This window comes from Odontesthes bonariensis, chromosome 21, assembly GCF_027942865.1.
Source record: "Odontesthes bonariensis isolate fOdoBon6 chromosome 21, fOdoBon6.hap1, whole genome shotgun sequence".
NCBI classification, from domain to species: Eukaryota; Metazoa; Chordata; class Actinopteri; order Atheriniformes; family Atherinopsidae; genus Odontesthes; species Odontesthes bonariensis.
In genome coordinates, this window is record NC_134526.1 from 23,714,246 (window position 1) to 23,731,451 (window position 17,206).

At 40.2% G+C, this 17,206-nt stretch overlaps 2 protein-coding genes across 2 annotated transcripts; one reads left to right on the forward strand and one right to left on the reverse strand.

The window, feature by feature from the left end:
• Positions 1–2,716: 2,716 nt before the first annotated feature.
• On the reverse strand, positions 2,717–4,442 carry kcnj4 (potassium inwardly rectifying channel subfamily J member 4). Its single transcript, XM_075454328.1, has one exon. It carries the CDS (start codon positions 4,423–4,425, stop codon positions 2,995–2,997), a length of 1,431 nt encoding a protein of 476 aa, XP_075310443.1. The 5' UTR covers positions 4,426–4,442; the 3' UTR covers positions 2,717–2,994.
• A 10,191-nt stretch (positions 4,443–14,633) lies between these two features.
• kdelr3 (KDEL endoplasmic reticulum protein retention receptor 3) lies at positions 14,634–16,993 on the forward strand. The gene is made up of 5 exons (XM_075454458.1): positions 14,634–15,023; positions 15,436–15,536; positions 15,879–16,037; positions 16,167–16,419; positions 16,738–16,993. Exons 1-5 carry the CDS (start codon positions 14,933–14,935, stop codon positions 16,779–16,781), a joined length of 648 nt encoding a protein of 215 aa, XP_075310573.1. The 5' UTR covers positions 14,634–14,932; the 3' UTR covers positions 16,782–16,993.
• The last annotated feature ends 213 nt before the right edge of the window (positions 16,994–17,206 follow it).

Genomic DNA, 17,206 nt, shown 5'->3' on the forward strand with positions numbered 1-17,206 from the left:
TAGCAGGTTGATTTTGTTTGTGGAAGAATCCAAAATGCACTTATCAGTACAATATTGACCAATATTGATGAAATGGAGCCACAAATACAAAGTCATGATGGAGCAGATTAGCCCAATCTGATGGTTAAACTAGTAGCTTGGCGATTTACTTAAAAACACTTCAGCATTTAAGACTCTCAAGATAATTTGAGGATTTAAGAGATGCCGAACAATGGCATTTAAACACTGGGCTTGGAATGAGAAAGCACATCAGAGCATAATACACATGGAAATACTCGTATATATTACAGAAGAGCGATTTCATACACGTGTTTAATTAGAGTGATAAAAAAAATCTCAATCTTAGCAAATCATGCCCATATTTTTCAGTCATGAATAATGAAAAAAAATAGAAAGTAAAATGCTTGCTATTTTGGCTGGCAGTGTACCATTAAATTGTGCTTCATATTTTCCAGGAAACTCCCAATTAAGTTCAATTAAGACAAATATAACTGTGAAATCTATTGCTATGGAATGCATTTTGCTTGGACGCATATGATCTCTACACACACTTTCCTCCACAGACAGATGAATATGAAAACCATCGCACCTGCTTCAGCAAAACAGCACAAAAAGATAAATGCAAATCAGAAAAAGAACAAGAAAATGCATGTTGAGACAGAAAGTTGCAGTATCATTCGGTGCAGCATGAATACTGCTCTGATATCTGTGTGTTGAATGTAAAAGAAAACAAAACAGAATGCAGTGATTTGCAAATAATTATAACCCTATATTTGATTTAAAATAGGACAAAGCCAATACATTTATATATATATATATATAGATATATATATATATCTCTCTCTCTATATATATATATATATATATATATATATATATATATATATATTATATAGAGAAATACAGTGGCTTTAAATTTAACTTCAACTTCAACTTGAAGTGGGGGGGTCATCCACTTGTGTACAGAGATCTGTCCAAATTCTCTAAATGTTTTAATGATATTATGAACTGGAGGTGATGAAATCCCCCCAAACTGAAACCAAAACATTGCTCAGCCATTCCGATCTTTGACTGCCCTGTCCCAAAAAGGTTGTTTTAAGGTATTGCAAGCATCAAATGTAACATGTGCTCACGTCTTTTCTTGGAAATTTCTGTTTCAACATTCAATATTTTATTTTCAATAAAATATACAGTTTAAATTGCTTGAAAGTCATGGCATTATTTTTTAATTGAAATTTCACCAACATCGCTAGCCTGATAAACCAGCCTAAATGGATTGGATGTCTAATTTAGTCTGGCTCCGATGAATGGATACAACGGAACATTGTTGATGAGCACAACCCGTTGTCTTTCAAACCGTGTCTGTGCCTATAGGCCAACGCTCTGACCCTCTGCCCCGCCCGCGTTGATTCAAAACACATCTCTGCGTTGTGATTGGTTTAGTTGCCATCTGCCAGATTCAGGGCAGTATTTTCAAAATGAAAAGTGGTTCGAAGCCAGACCCAACCGCAGCCAAAACATTTTGCCGTCCAGCAGTTGGCGCTGGTTTTCCAGGCTACAACATCGCATCTGTTTTGAAATAGGTCACATTTGCTATATATGACAACACAAACAATAAACATGAATTTATTTACAATTATTCTAATATCAGTTTTTCTGTAAAATTCTACTGTCTTGTCCTCTCAGCATGTTGTCCCAGCAAAAAAAAAAAGGGCATTTCTCTTTTAATGCCATCTACAGTCATTGCAGCAACTTACTCAAGCATTTCCCATGACATTCAGTTACACTTGAACTAATCCTCTCTGTGCAAATCCAGTGACATGTTGGACATTACCAACACCCTTCATCCCTTTGTTTCCTGTTGTGCTTCACAGTGACCTTTCACCTTTCTACCATCATAAACAGTGAGTACACTTCGGCTGCATGTTTGCTCCATTAACCAAATATCAAATCAGAGGTGCTCTGTCTTTTACTTCTCAACTTCAGACCTTTGGCAAACAGCAACAGCACAAACATGACGTAAAGCCACTCCTCGGTATTGTTTCTGTATTCACGGGCTCCAACCTCCACAAGAAACAAACCGAGGGAGAACAATTGCAGGTATCAAGCAAACCAAAGTTCTGTACATTGCTGAACGCTGGTCACAAAAAGGTTTTATTTTTCGACGATCTAAGCCCAAAATAAAAGTTCATTATTTTCACATAAAACTAAACAAAGGAAACAATAAACATAAGATTCAAAATGCAGTGGAGTCTCTTTGATTTGCAATAAATGAAGACGTCTTGTATGTGTTACTGTCTTAAGAAGCGTTTGTTTTTCTTTAGCAAAATTCTCCCTCTGCTACACTTAGTGATTGCACTTGGAATGGTTTTGTTGGTACTGCACAGTAAAAACAGTACCTGACTAATGTTACGCTGAATAACTCATCAAATGGAGGATTTTTCTCTTATTCCGAAGAGAACATTTACCATAACAGACACGTGCAAATATGAGACTCGGCAGGGACCTAAAGCAGGCATGTTGACCAATTCAGTCCAATAGTGAAGCATTCATTGACTAACCTTTACTTAAAAAGTGCATCTTGCCCTTTTCAATAAAAATGAGAGAATTACGTCAGGATTACTATTGGTTTTTTAAATACCTTGTTTATCTTTCAAAAAAAAAATGTTTTTATGAAAAGATTGTTTTGAATGCTGCAAAATATACACACGGTGAAGTTTCTGGATGTTTTTGCCATTGCGCTTTCCTTAGGTTATAAAACCTAAAAAAGTCTGTCAACACTTTGTGATTCTTTGTCCTCTTGCAGAATCAGTCTGGTTGTTTGTTATGGCTTTTATTGTTCCGACATTTCTTTCTTAGGAAAATCAAAATGGAGAAAAGAAAAAAAAAAGCAATATAAGAAAGGCAAAAGGGGTTTCAGCTTTTATACGTATGGAACAAAGCCGAACACACAGGTCCAACTTTTTTGGGGGAAAGATGACGAGCCTCCATGATTTAGGTCTCCTGCTCAGTCTTATAGGTCACTGGATCAAGAGGAATGGCAGATTGCAGGATATCAAACTCCATCTGATTATTGTCCATGTCCAGAACACACACGACGTTATGACTGCCTGAGGTCAGGGTCGCGGTGTCATGGAACATGTTTTGGAAGTCAACCGAAGTCCTCCTGTCCTCTGCCCTCTCTTTCCCTACAGGCTGACTGGAGTCGAAGATGTCTTCCTCCTCCTCGCCACAGCTCAGGGCAACCTCGTTCTCATAGCAGAAGGCGCTCGACCGTGAGATCAAGTTTTGTCTGGACCTACATGCTGATGCAGGAGACCCAGCGAAGGAGTCCTGACATTCGGCCTCATCAAGCTCTTTGGCGCTGAGATGGGGGGTCGACGGCACCTCATAGGTCTTGTGGAAGCGAGCATAGTCTACCTTGTAGCGGTCTCGTTCCTCGTAGATCACTGGCTCAAACCTGTGACCCCAGAAGATCTCCCTTGAAAGGTAGGAACTACGGAACTGGGTTGTCATGGCAGTGGCCTCAACCATCCCTTCCAAGATCACAACAATCTCAAAGTCATCTGCTTCCAGGTCAGCTCGACTTAAAGTGTACAAAGGGCTATCTTTATCTATCTCATGAATTATAACCAGCGGGGAGACTAGAAACAGCCGGTCTGTACCCTCATCATAACCCACATTGAGGTCCATCTGCTCCAAGGGGATGAACTCACCCTCAACTGTGACATACGAGCGTATGAGCTGGGCACGGACATGAGCTTCAACAATGTGGCTCCTCCGCAGGTTGCCCACCCTCCACATGAGGCACAGCTTGCCATCACGCATTGCAATGACAGCATTCTTGGAGAACACGAGAGTCTGGTTCCTCTTCTTTGGCCGAGCCATCTTGGCCATGATGGTGCCAATCATGAAAGAGTCAATGATGCAACCTATAATTGACTGTAGCACCACTGTAATCACAGCTACGGGACACTCCTCTGTAACACAGCGCCAGCCGTAGCCGATTGTGGTCTGGGTCTCCATGGAGAACAAAAGTGCTCCAACGAACCCCTGGACATGAAGTATGCAGGGCATCCTTTGTGTCTGCCCTCCAACTGTGTGTGCAGAGGAGGGTCCATTTCCTCCTACAACCAGCTCATCACCTTTCTTTGGTGGGGGCTCCTCAAAGTCTCCATGTGCCAGGGAGGCAGTGTAAAAGATTAAGCCAAAAAACAGCCACGAGAGAGAGGAAATGGTACAGAATAAGAGCAGCAGATATCTCCAGCGTATGTCCACGCAGGTGGTGAAAATATCAGCGAGGTAGCGCTGCCTTTTTTCTTCCATGTTAGTGAATGTGACATTGCATTGTCCATTTTTCTTCACAAATCGGCTCCGTATTTGGTTGGAGCCCCTTGTCAGAATCTTCCCGTTGTAGTTGTTCATCCCTCCTCGTCCCCTTGTGCTGGGCACCACAGCGGAGGCTCCAGACCTCCTCCTACTGTCCTCTCCCTCAGAGTCACGGTGCGAACGGATTTTAGGAGAGTGGTGTCCGTTACGGAGCCCTAAATTAGTGATCTTCTGGAGTTCCTCCTCTGGTATGATGTCTGACACAATGCTATACCTGTCAAAGGGGGGATTAGGAATAAAATCACGTCAGAAAAAATTTGGATTTGATGGTACTTTGTCAACACCTTACTTGCTATTCTGATCATTCTAAAACACTGGATATTCATGAGAATAAATGAAGACTGAAACAGATTGGTGTTCAGACCAGATAAAAACCTATATCATCTAAGTTGATCTGCGTAAAGGATGAAAAAGAGAAACTAACTGCAAAAGGAGCTCAATAATACCTGGCTCATTACAGATGTAAAATTATGCAGGCCATAAGAAAATATGACAGCATGTCACACAGTTTGAAGGTATGGATTCTTGTTAGAAGGACAAGTTCTTATTCACACATAGTTGACTCAAATTGGCCAAACTGCTTTTCAACTGACTGCATTGACCAAACTAACCTATCTCTCTCCTTTACATGGAGGATTACCTGCGAGGAAGGTGAGTTCAGTTTAGCTATGTGAGAAGGATTGCTGTCATCACAGATTATAGGATTATAATTGAGTCAGTGTCAGTCAGACAACCTATTTTAAGTTGGGCACATGTTAATGTCACTTCATCATATGTGAATAAATGTTATCACACATCGTTAATGATTCTTTGACCCACTGGTGCCTCAGAGATCCGGTCAGGAGATGCTCCCTTTAATTGGTAGCAGAGGATTTTTAAAACTCCATGCTAACTAAGTTGATGGTAAGATGGCCAACAGACAAAGCTGTAAGACCCGTGACACAGATAAACTATTAGAACACAAAAAGACATCATACGAGGTGAAAGTTTTTCCTAAGTGCACCTGGTGAGCACAGCGTAGGACAGCCTTAGCCTCTCTGAAGATCTGAGTGCTGTAAATATCCCTGAGCTGGGCCTGACTCAGTAGAAGTGTTGTGCAGGAGGATTCAAAAACATACTGATAAAGGATCTCTCACCTGTTGCATCTACTTGTTCCCATGGCATCAGTGATCACTGGGAAGGTGCCACTGTGGGAGGATAGACTCTGCCCTGTTCCCAAACATTAGATCTCATGAGGTGGTATTCACATCACTTAAAAGATCACTGCAGGAGAGACAAAAGGTCAAAATGAAGAGTCTGGCAGAGCCTGAAATTTTGATTCCAAGGAGAGACCTGATATCTGTGATATGTGGGAGTCATTTGCTCTCACTGTTTGGAAGGGCACATTCTGGTACTTTCACCACAAGGTGACTTCCCACCAAATGTTTGATTCTTAAAAATGTTCCCCAAAGTTGATAAAAGCGCTTGAGGGAAATTTTTCCCGTTTATCACTGAGGACATTGTTTTCCTATTTTTGTATGTTTAGATTTCAATGCAGTGGTCCGGACTCTGGCTGTTGTGTGTTGTTCTCTGTGTGCTTAATGTGGATTTAGACTTAATCTTGATTTGATTCTTTAAAATACCTCAAGACTCTCGTGGTTCCCGTCTGACCTGCTTTTCGTAATACATGCGGCTATGAAAGGATTATCTTCTTGTTGTGAAACACAACAGACTTCCACATTTGGTGTGCTGTATTCCTCGCTGACAAACATCCATCTCAATGATGTTGTGTGATCATAAAGACTTCCGACCAGTTAGTTGTAGTATTATTAAGCTTGATTGCAGACAGTAGCATGCACCCACCTCCCCGGCCTCCATCTCTCTCTCAGGAAAACATTTTACTCTGTTGAGATCCATTAAAATGTTGACAGCTTTATTTTTCACGTCCCATGAACTTTCCACACCTTCCACAATCGAGTAAAACAAAAGATTTCGCAAATTACACGATGCATATTTTTTACGAATGTCGGTTTATACCTTACAGGTCTGTAAGAAAAGGTTCATGTTCCCACAGTTACGTGTAAAACGTAAATGACAGTTAAAGTCACGCAGCTGTGGTAGCTGCACTTAATTAGTTAAGTTAAGTTATTGTGACTAAAATTAGGGGTTTTATATTATTCTGGTCACAAGGGTAAGCTTGTCTGATTTCATGTCAGTAACACACATATGATAGCATCATCAATAACTCAGTACCAGTAAAGTTATTGCTTATTATACCTACATAGTAGGTCTCTCCATGTTATTTATTTGTCAAAAAAGAGATTATTTTTAAACTTTGTATAGGCAAAAACATATATAGCATCAGTTCTTTCAATCGTGTGGGGAAAATATGCGCCAACATTGTACCAAACACCAAAACCGTTTGTGTGTTTCAGGTTTAGAGTATTTGAGTTGATATCCAATCAAGTTTTAGTGATTTCAACGTCCAATCAAAACATGTTCAAACTTTTCAAAAAACTTCTACAATTTCTGCACTGCAACTCAGCTCCAGGCTAGTTCTCTGTAACCAGTTAAAAGAGCCTTTATGTCTTAAATGACATGAATGCATTTTTTGGGGACATGTTGGCAAAACTGTTTCTCAAATTGTTCAAGACAAATATTTTCATATATTCTTTTTATTGCAATTTGAGGCAATTCAAGTATCAAAAGGGCAATGGCAAAGGCAATTTGGGATACAGCTTTCTTAATTTTTTCTTGATAAAAACATTTGAAATCATTTAAAAAAATTTGACACACACAGATTAAAACGATTTTCAGGAAAGTGTCGACATGATTTGGAAAGCAACATTCTTTTCGATGACACACACAGGCAGATCTGTGTCTCTATGTAGAAATGATGGTGTTTATAGTGTGCATCTCTCTCCACACAGGTATCCTTGGCATCTGACCAACAACACGGCACTGAAATAACTTCTTTCACCTCCAAGCTGCATCTGTGGAAATGAAGTTACCACCAGCCAGCAAGTTTCCCTTTTGGTTTATAAACCCTAATGAGCACGAGGCTGAGAGAGGTTGTACACAAGTACAAACGTGTGGTGGCAGAGATGAGACACATGCAGCATAAGCCAGTTAATGGTCACCAGGTAAAACTGGGTTCTTTCGCTGAAGCCAGTTTCCATAGGAACGCCTCTCTTGTGGCATTTGGGGGACAGAGGGAAGAGGAGAGACCAGAGTCACAGCGGTGTGTGTTTGGGATAGAGTGAGGGGAGGGTACAGTATTAAGTGCTCTTATAACATGAGTCAGAGAGGGAGGAAGAGATGTGATGAGAGAGAGGGCAAAAGGGGCCGCAACACAACACTAATTTGATTTTAAATATATTTAAATGGATTTGAAGAGGTGACATTTTTTTGATCTGTTACAGAATGAGAATGCTAATGAGAATGAGAGGAATCTTTAGTCTGTGTTAAAAACACACAAGTCACAGAAAATTTACAGAAACTTTGATGGTTTGCTTCTCTTTGTTTTTTTTTGTTTTTTTTTTCTAATGACCTGCCATTCCATTAAGAGTTTGAGTATATTGACCAAGAAATGATTATCTGGGTCCCATGTCTGTGCAGCCACATTGTAGCACTGACTTAACAACCGCATTACAGAGGCCTTTAACAGTATTTCTGCAACACGAATACCTCTCTGACGTCATCAATCATAGACAAATATTTAGCCTCAATCTTACCTACTGAAGTAACAATAAGTTGAGCAAATTTCTTCATATTTTCTACCTTTTAATCCGAAAGGAGATAAAGACAGAGGCAGGTGTGCTGGGTGATGGGAGTAGAATTAAGATTTCCACTCAGCCTAATGGGACTCACGATGTGCTACAAAAATACACCATACTTCTATTGTGAAAAGCAGGGCTTTATGCCCAGATAAGATCTTGGAAATTTAGCATTAATTTGGCATTTTTCATCATACATTATCATGAAGCCTTCTGTCTGTTTATCTCATTGACAGAGACATTCAGTGGCAAGTTTTGTAGGAGAGACATATTTTTGTGTTCACTGGGAATCCTCCTGTCTTCCTTTCTGAAACTATGTGAACACTAATCATTGCGTTCCCTGTTTTCACCTCCGTTTGTCACGACTCAGCCCACAGACAAGCATTCGGCAAAGCAGAGAATTATTCCCACGCTACTCTCACATCCCAGACAACCTCCATTTTGCCCTCATTTCAGCTTTCTCTTTCATATTGTCCTATTTCAATCCATGCAAAACATGTTGTGTTTCTTAGTTCACTTGGTGGAAAAGTTGGTCATACATACTGACGCATAATCATTCTGCAACACATCATCCGGAAAGTGCTCCCATGTTCATAGCAGTAAAGGTGAGTAAATTAACATTCATACCTGTTTGTTGTAGTTTTTCCATCCAATCATGACTTTCTTTTTGGTTTTTTTTTTGTTACTTGATGAGCAACAAAGTTTAGGCTGTACAATGACAGCTTTGCAGCAGTAACATTGCTGGATTTCTATAGTTAGTTCCCCAATATCTTAACTATTTTTTTGGTCTCTGCAGCGTGTAGCTTCACATGTCAGCTTTTTATGTTAGAATGTCTCAAAGTGCTTCATTTGTCTTTCTTTCTGACTGATCACAATAAGAATTCACTGGATTGAAGTCAAACTAAGAGGGGAAAAAAGAACCTTCCCCATGACAATTACTTTTCTCAAGCCTTATTATTGATATTTAGTGTTTTTATGTCCCATTCCTTTCCTTCCCTCTGCCAGGTGCCAGATGTGATGAGACCTTCCCTTTCTTTTATCCAATTCTGAAAGCTGCAGAAGCACAAATTTCTCTCAGATTTGATTGAAGATGGACAACAGCCTGACACCAGCAGTCAAAAAAGTGTTCAAAACTTTCAGAGGAGGCATTGTTGTCTGAGTATGAAGCCTATCGTAATTTGTTTGTTTCTTACCAATCAACAGGCGCCCTATATCATTGCTTTAAAGTATAGATTTTACCTTGTGTTTCCTGAAATGTTTCCAGGCGATGCTGTTGAGCTTAGGTTTTACTTAAAGTTTTACTGTATGTGACGGTGTCGTGTGACTGTACACTTGATCATGCACAACACAGCAGTTTCCGTGATGGCTGAGTCTGACGCAGTGCTTATTTTGGCAAGTTTCCTGTGAAAGAGTTTACTCTGAAAACACACTAAAATTGCTCTCAATACCTTTCATCTGAAAAGCAAATTAGTCAAATAAACATGCTTTATACTCTGTTTATCAAGTTATTTCTCTGAACATCTCCTGGGTCTGTCTAACTGTTTGTAAATCAAACACAAAATATACTCACTTTGCGAATTAGTTGTTGTGGTCTGTTTCTTGATTATAATATGAATTCCACTTCGCTTTGCAAAATTCCACTTTTTACTTTTCAGGGCACAGCTCCCACATCCTCAGAGCCGAGTAGCGTGTGATCCCCTCATTCATTCTTCCAATCTTTTGGTTTCTTCTTTTAGTTTCTCCCTCATTGCTTATTCTTTGTTTTATCCAGGTTGTGTGTCTCTCTTTTAATCCTTTATTGTCCTCCGCTGCCTCCTTCACTGATTATAATCCTGTCTGTGCGCACTCTCCTGTGCGTACTCATGCACCCCAGGCCGAAAATGCTGTGTCAATCTCTGCAGAGCATGGGTTTGGGAGGGAGAGGTGGATGGAGATGAGAGAAGAGGAGAGGAGAGGAGAGGAGAGCAGAGCAGCCACACTGTGAACTCTAAGCATGTGTAGGTGTTGAATAATGCCTGATGTGCCCATCTAGGTGAGCTAGAACTCATCTGAGTTATGATTTCCAACTGATTTCAAGAAGCACCAGAAACGGTAACAGGTGTGAGCTGAAGCGAGCAGGGGGACTTAGAAATAAAGAGGTAGCATCAGAGTTTGAAACTCGAGAAGTATGGTTGTTACTATAAATTGGCCTTTGAATTAACCCCTTACATGGTTTCCTACACCTTTTTTGTAGCTCGGCAGTGAGCTGACTATCCATGGTCGTCATTCGGCACAGTCAAAGGAAAAATCACCATTACGCGGGGCTGAAAATGCTGGTTCTGTGCCCGTTTCAAACAGCACGAGTTTGCCCTGTGTCACCCAGTACTGAACTGAACTTTAATTTGGGATGCGTTGATGCTGCAACAGGCTCTCCCTTGCAAACTAATTTCATAACAGGTGCATATTAGAAGTATAATTCAATTGTTACCCTTTAAAAGTTAGGTCTTAAAATTTTTTTCTTCAGGTGCCTTTTGATTCAAATACTGATTATAATGTCACTTAAGTAATGCATTACGTCTTATGAATTACCTGTCAGAGTCACGAGCTCGTCAGCCAGAGTGTAAACTATAAATATTTGATTGCTGTTCAGTTTTTGTACGGGCATTCTTAATTCCATAAAAAATTTCTATGATTTTTGGATCTCCTGACTTCTCCTACCGGCACATCCGTTTTTTTCCCACATATTCAGAAGGATTTCTTAAAGTCTGTTCAACCAATTTGCTCCAAATGCTGTGTAGTTATACAACCCTAAATCCGAAAAGCTGAAATGCAGTGATTTTTACATTTATTAAGATTTTTATTTGATTGCAGACGGTATGAACCCACAACATTTTGTCTAGTCTGCTGCATTTCATTCATTAACATGCATCCATCTTTGTATTTCAGGCTCGCCACCCACTTCAAAAAAACTTCTGGATGCGTGCAATTTAGGGTAAAATATTAAGAAACTATTGATGTTTCAAAAAAGGCAAATTTAACAGCTAACTGTAATCGTGATTTGGTATAAAAAGCAGGATTTTTTTAAATGATGAATCCCTGAGGAGTAAAGTTGGGCAGAGGATCTGCTGTGTGTCCAATTTATTCGTAATTGAATCCGGCGAAATGCAAAGAATGAAGCCTTTTGTATTATTTTTGGATTACCCCAAAATAGAACATAAAAATGTGACATACACATTCACACATCTGAAGCTGCATTATGTGTATAGTTCGGATTGATAGATGTTTGCATTCCAACACTCTGCACCAGAATGTTAAACCAACTGAGAGTCAGAATGCATATTGCTGACTTTTCTAAGTTTGAATGGAAACACCACTAAACTCTGCTGTGTAAAGTGTAAGTTCCCCTTTTCTTTGTCAGTTCAGTTCCCTGACTTTCTAACTGCCAGGTGGCTCTGAAAATGATGTAAAAAGCTTTCCACTTATGTGACCTTTTTGAACATAATTTTCAATCATGCTGCAGGTTGAACATGATTGAAACAATTTCATTGGGCTCAACACAAAGACCCTGATCACATTTTCATTACCTCCTTCATCCAGAGTCCAGTTAACCATTTAAAATAAAAAGTGTTCCCATGGAAACGGACACCCACCATCCCTTTTTTTCACATGAAATTTCCCTTTAAGCCCCACTCTGTTCTCTGGGGAGGAGGGTGCTCCTTTCAAAATCTCAAAATAGGGCCGTGGGTGTCGCATCTACACATGTGACACATTCAGAGGAGGACCAAGGAGGGCAGATGGAGAAGGGATGCTCTCAGTACCAGCAGCACTGAGCTGAACAGAAGCTTGGAGGACAAACAGGGGGCTTTTGATTATAACAGCTACAGGAGGAAAGTAAGTAGGAAGGAAATAACACTTTGTGACCTGATTCCCAGAACAAGAACTTTCCAAGGACAAATCAAACATCACCTCATCATGTGAGTTTGAATTGTGAAAAATGGGCGCTTTATTTATTATAGCCTCAACTCACAAATACTCATAACGACAATACTGAAAAGCATCAGTCGAGATTTGATGCCAGATATCAAAACACCAAATTTTTGTACTGCAGGTAAGGCAGTCTGAACAGTCAGTGGATTCACAACAGAGAAATAGAGTTATGTTACAGGCCTTTGCATACCTATTAATTACCTTAAACCTAGAGTCAATGAATATAGTTGAGAGATGCCATAGAGTGGCAGTTTTCAGCGGTCAGACTTTGAATGACTGGATGCACTCGCTGTAAATGTATGATGGGAAATAAAAGGAGATACACTGAACTGACAATCAGACAGTCCAGCATCTGAAGAGAGGACGACCATGGACAGACTCTCAAAACTGGGTGAATGTATAAATAGCTTCTAATCAGGCCTGGGTGTCAGATTAGTTCCCATAACCTTTTGCTCAGCTCACACTCATTATGGCAACCTATGTATGGGTCAGCTCTGTCCAGGAGATGTCCTCTACAGGGCATTTCCTGCTCTCAATCTGCTGCCCCACCTTTACATCCATACTTGTCTATGATAAATCATCCCGGGAGGATTAATAAACATGTATGTGTTGAAATACGTGTATGATTATGTCTTGTGTTTATTTAAGAAAAAGGCTCTGTGCTCCCTCCTGGATGGTTCCTGGATGTGTGTAGCAACTGTGTACTCTGTGTCTGTGTGTGGTTCCTCCCTGCTTTTCCTGTGTCACCACAGGTAATATTTGAAGTACAGGCTAGAAGCATTTCCTGTGTAATCTCAGGTGCCCTGATGGGCTGACGTTACAGCTTAAAAAAAACTGAGGGAAAAAAATGGGGGGGTGGTCTTAAAGTAGATTATGGAAGGGAAGAAGGTTTATAGAGAGGAAGTGTAAAAAGGCAGTGGGAATAGAGTGCTTGATATTTCAAAACACTGATTAGTAAAATGTCCAAAGCCTTTCATACGACTGATTTAGTTATGTGTCTAGAACTTAGTTATGTATAACTTTTGTTTTGCAAAACCACATGACATTAAATGCCAGTCTGACTGTTTAAAAAGGCAGCAGTCTTTTAGTATTTCAAGTAATTTAAAGTAGAGTAGCATTAATTGGTATGGATCTATGCACAGCATCTGTGACAGCTGATAAGAGGAGAGGGTATTCAAAGTAAGGTAATGCATCAACAAAACATATTTCAGAGAAGCCCAAGTGTTCGACATTATGCATTGCAACCACTAACGATGAAATACAAAATAAAACTTTCTAAACATAGATCAAAAGTAGAGGAACTTTTTAAATGCCAAACCACTACAGTCGCTCAACCTTTAAAGTTTAAAGGGTCCATTTTGATCAAATTTCATATAAGCAGCCAAACATGACTAAAAGCAAGCGCATGTGACTTGTTCAGACGAGGATACGAATACTCCTGTGGACTGTTAAGAAAAGGATATTTACAGAAAAGCAAAAACAAACAAGCTTCTTAAAGTCCTGCATGAAGAAAATGTTCTTATGAGAAAGTACAAAAATATTAGCTGTAAAACGTAGTTTAAGTTGTTAAAGTAAAACTACTGGTTTAAATGGCACATCTTTAGTCTATGCATGAAATCATTAGATTATCAATACTGAAGCATGGTGTGTAAGCAGCATGTTACCATTGTAGCTGCAGGGGGTGCAGCTCAGGTAAACTACTCTGTATTCAGTGCCACCAGTGGACATCAGATAAATCAAAGGCGAGGTGAGATGTTCAGAGGATATTTATATGTATATATATATTTATACATATATTTATATATACATGTATATATATATATATATATATACACACACATATATTTTCTACTAGTCCATCACAGGGCCACAAAGAGACAAACGAGACACACAGACATCTACATATATATACATATATATGTATGTATACACACACATACACACACACACACACACACACACGTATAAGTATATATGAAGCTTGGGATCCATTGTATAAAATCTTAAAACTAGTAACTAAATCTATTGAATAAAAAAAATAATGTATGGAATATAAAGGTATGACTATTTTTAAACAGAGATAAATTATATAAGTTAGACGAACAGTATCTCAAGCCGTGGGGTACAGTACAGTTCTTTTTCCACTACAGATGATGCATATGATTCCTTTTGTGTTTACCTTTATTCCCTGCAGCATGTCGCCACCTACTGTTTGATTATGGTAGTGTCTCTTGGCGGTTAATTTCCGCCAAAGTAAGGCAAACAACACCGGAAATGTACTGGATTTAGCCTTCAAAGTAAAGCTGTAATATATTTTACAACCAATACATCAAGCAAGACTACTAGTGTTAAATATGTGTTGTATTTTTGGTACTGTAAAGGATGTTTTCAGAACATTTTTCACTCGGATAAACCCTACGCAGGGACGCACGTCTTAGTTAAGATCTCTTTTACTTTGAAAAACAAAACCGGAAGCGAGCACATTCGTTTGAGACAGATTTCTGCGCCAGCTAGCTTGACAGCCACGTCATCTCCTATAACATAATTTGCACCCCTCCGGACCTCTGCACGCTCAAAAGAGGAGTTTATGAGGGAAATTTGCGGATACTTTATCTGTTTACATGCTAACGCTTGCACAGGAAGCCAGAGAACTGTCTGACGTTCATTGCGCAGCTTTTAGCTTAATTTTCACCAGTTAATCTCACCAGAGCTTGTGTTTGTTTGCCTTTTCTGGCTGAACTACTCTGAAGTCAGTCCTGTGGAGGTGTGAAGGCCTGTGAAGGGAAATAAAGTTCGTGCTGTTATAGTGGAGCATTAGCAGCATGAATATCTTTCGTCTGGCTGGTGACGTGTCCCATTTGGTGGCTATCATTATCCTGTTACTGAAGATATGGAGGTCAAAATCCTGCTCTGGTAAGCTGACCATAACACAAACAAAGTCTGTAGCTCTTCACTTCTGACAGAGGACTTTTAACTTGATGCAGCCTGTTATAACTGTACAGCCTCACGGTATGTAGGCTATATGCGGGCAGTTGTACCGTGTGCGTGCCTCAGTGTTCACAAATGCACAGTTCTTACAGTTATTCAGACAAGTGCTTTGTGGAGGGTATTTGAATTGTAGTAAGTACTTCTACAGGAGGGGAAGCTACGTGGCAGTGCTGCCTGCCTGCCCCACTTTACACTCAGTCATCACTAAAAGCAACAAAATTAGAGAAACGGAACTCTTCTGATGTCTGAGCCACAGAGCAGCCAGCCGGTGTCAGCTGCCTTTAACATGATAAATGATCTATTCCATGTTTTCATTTTATTTATTTTTTTCTTGTAGGCATCTCTGGGAAGTCCCAGTTGCTGTTTGCAATTGTCTTCACCACCAGGTATCTTGACCTATTTACGGTCTTCATTTCAGCTTACAACACAGTGATGAAGGTAAGACCGCAGATTTCCCACAGTTCCACCCACAATGTAACATAAATGCATTCTCCCTGGAGGCCCAACCTGAACGACAGAGTTGTAGTTGAGAGTCAGACGGAGTCAGATGGTGTGACTATTGTAGACCTCAGTTGAAATAAACTACACCCTCCAACCTGGTTTGAAATCTCCAAATATTTCCCCTCGCACACGTGTAAACATTTCTGCAGTCAATCCAGGTCCTTTTAGTGTGTAGAGACGATGCGAAGCAGGCACTCGCCACTTGCCAGTTAGTCTTTCAAAACAACCAATAACAAGTTGCTGGTCTTATTTTGAATTAATATTTGGTTCTGCTCGTAGGTGGTGTTTCTGGCTCTGTCCTATGCTACCGTGTATCTGATCTACATGCGCTTCAAGAATGCGCATGATTCGGAGAACGACACATTCCGCGTGGAGTTCCTGTTGGTGCCAGTTATCGGGCTGTCCTTCCTGGAGAACTATGCTTTCACCCCAATGGAGGTAAAGGAAGCGAATGTGCAGTACCGGGCTGCATTTCATTATTTAAATGTATTCACCTGCATAGGAATCAATCAAACAGTCTCCTTGAGTTTACTGTTTGTTTTCCCTTCCTTGTGACTCTTCCCCCAGATCCTGTGGACCTTCTCCATTTTCCTGGAGTCGGTGGCCATAATGCCACAGCTCTTCATGATCACCAAGACGGGCGAGGCGGAGTCCATCACCACCCACTACCTGTTCTTCCTCGGCCTCTACAGAGCTCTCTACATAGCCAACTGGGTTTGGCGCTACCACACGGAAGGCTTCTTTGACCAGATCGCTGTGGTGTCCGGAGTTGTGCAGACCATTTTCTACTGCGACTTCTTTTATCTTTATGCCACTAGGGGTAAGTAGAAACTTGCAAAGGTGATGGTTGTGTAGAAATGCTTAAGGCAATGGAGAATTGTGGCTGATTTCAGTTGATTCATTTACATCTGTGGGATAGAGGGAGTCATTATTTGTAGTTTTGAAAATGATACTATTCCAACTATATTACTAATTAAGCAGAAAGACTATCCTTTGTCTTCAGCAGGTAAAACAAACATAAATCTGGTTAGTTGAGGGTGAACAGTGTTTGTTTTAAATGGGTAAACAGGAGTGGAGAAGGTTGAAAATCAGATTGCTTTCTCTTTCTCACTTTGCTCTGATGGTTTTCTGTCTGCAGTGCTCCGTGGAAGGGGAAAGATGGGCCTGCCGATGCCAGTTTAAGCAGGATGTCGGTGCCGAAGAGTCACCCATCAGTGCCTGCCACCGTTCAGTATATGAGCGCACACCTGGGACTCCAACTGTACTCATAGTTAGCAGTGGGACTAATGGTCTGTCATCACTCTGTAGACCAAAATGAAATAGATTTTCTGATGGATTGGTACTTTAAACGTGTATGATTTTTAACTGTGTAAACAGTAAATGCCGTGTATGTTTGTGTGTGTATGGCGTTGTTATTATTATTTTTTTCCCTCCTGTGTGTAAAAGTGTGACACTGGACATGTGTCGCTGGAGTGCACAAAGAGCTTAGCGAGTCACGGCACGGAAACTGCAAATTCTTTTTTCCCGTCAGAGACTGATTATGATTCTGGAGACACTTAGTGACATCACCTTGTTTTTGACACTGTTTGAACGTTGAATCCACAAAA

Bases quoted from the DNA above. Each gene is read 5' to 3' on its own strand.
- kdelr3 (XM_075454458.1), top strand. From the start codon at position 14,933: ATGAATATCTTTCGTCTGGCTGGTGACGTGTCCCATTTGGTGGCTATC. The intron at 16,038-16,166 runs GTAAAGGAAGCG...CTCTTCCCCCAG, and splicing joins ATGCTTTCACCCCAATGGAG to ATCCTGTGGACCTTCTCCAT. The intron at 16,420-16,737 runs GTAAGTAGAAAC...TTCTGTCTGCAG, and splicing joins TTATCTTTATGCCACTAGGG to TGCTCCGTGGAAGGGGAAAG.
- kcnj4 (XM_075454328.1), bottom strand. From the start codon at position 4,425: ATGAACAACTACAACGGGAAGATTCTGACAAGGGGCTCCAACCAAATA.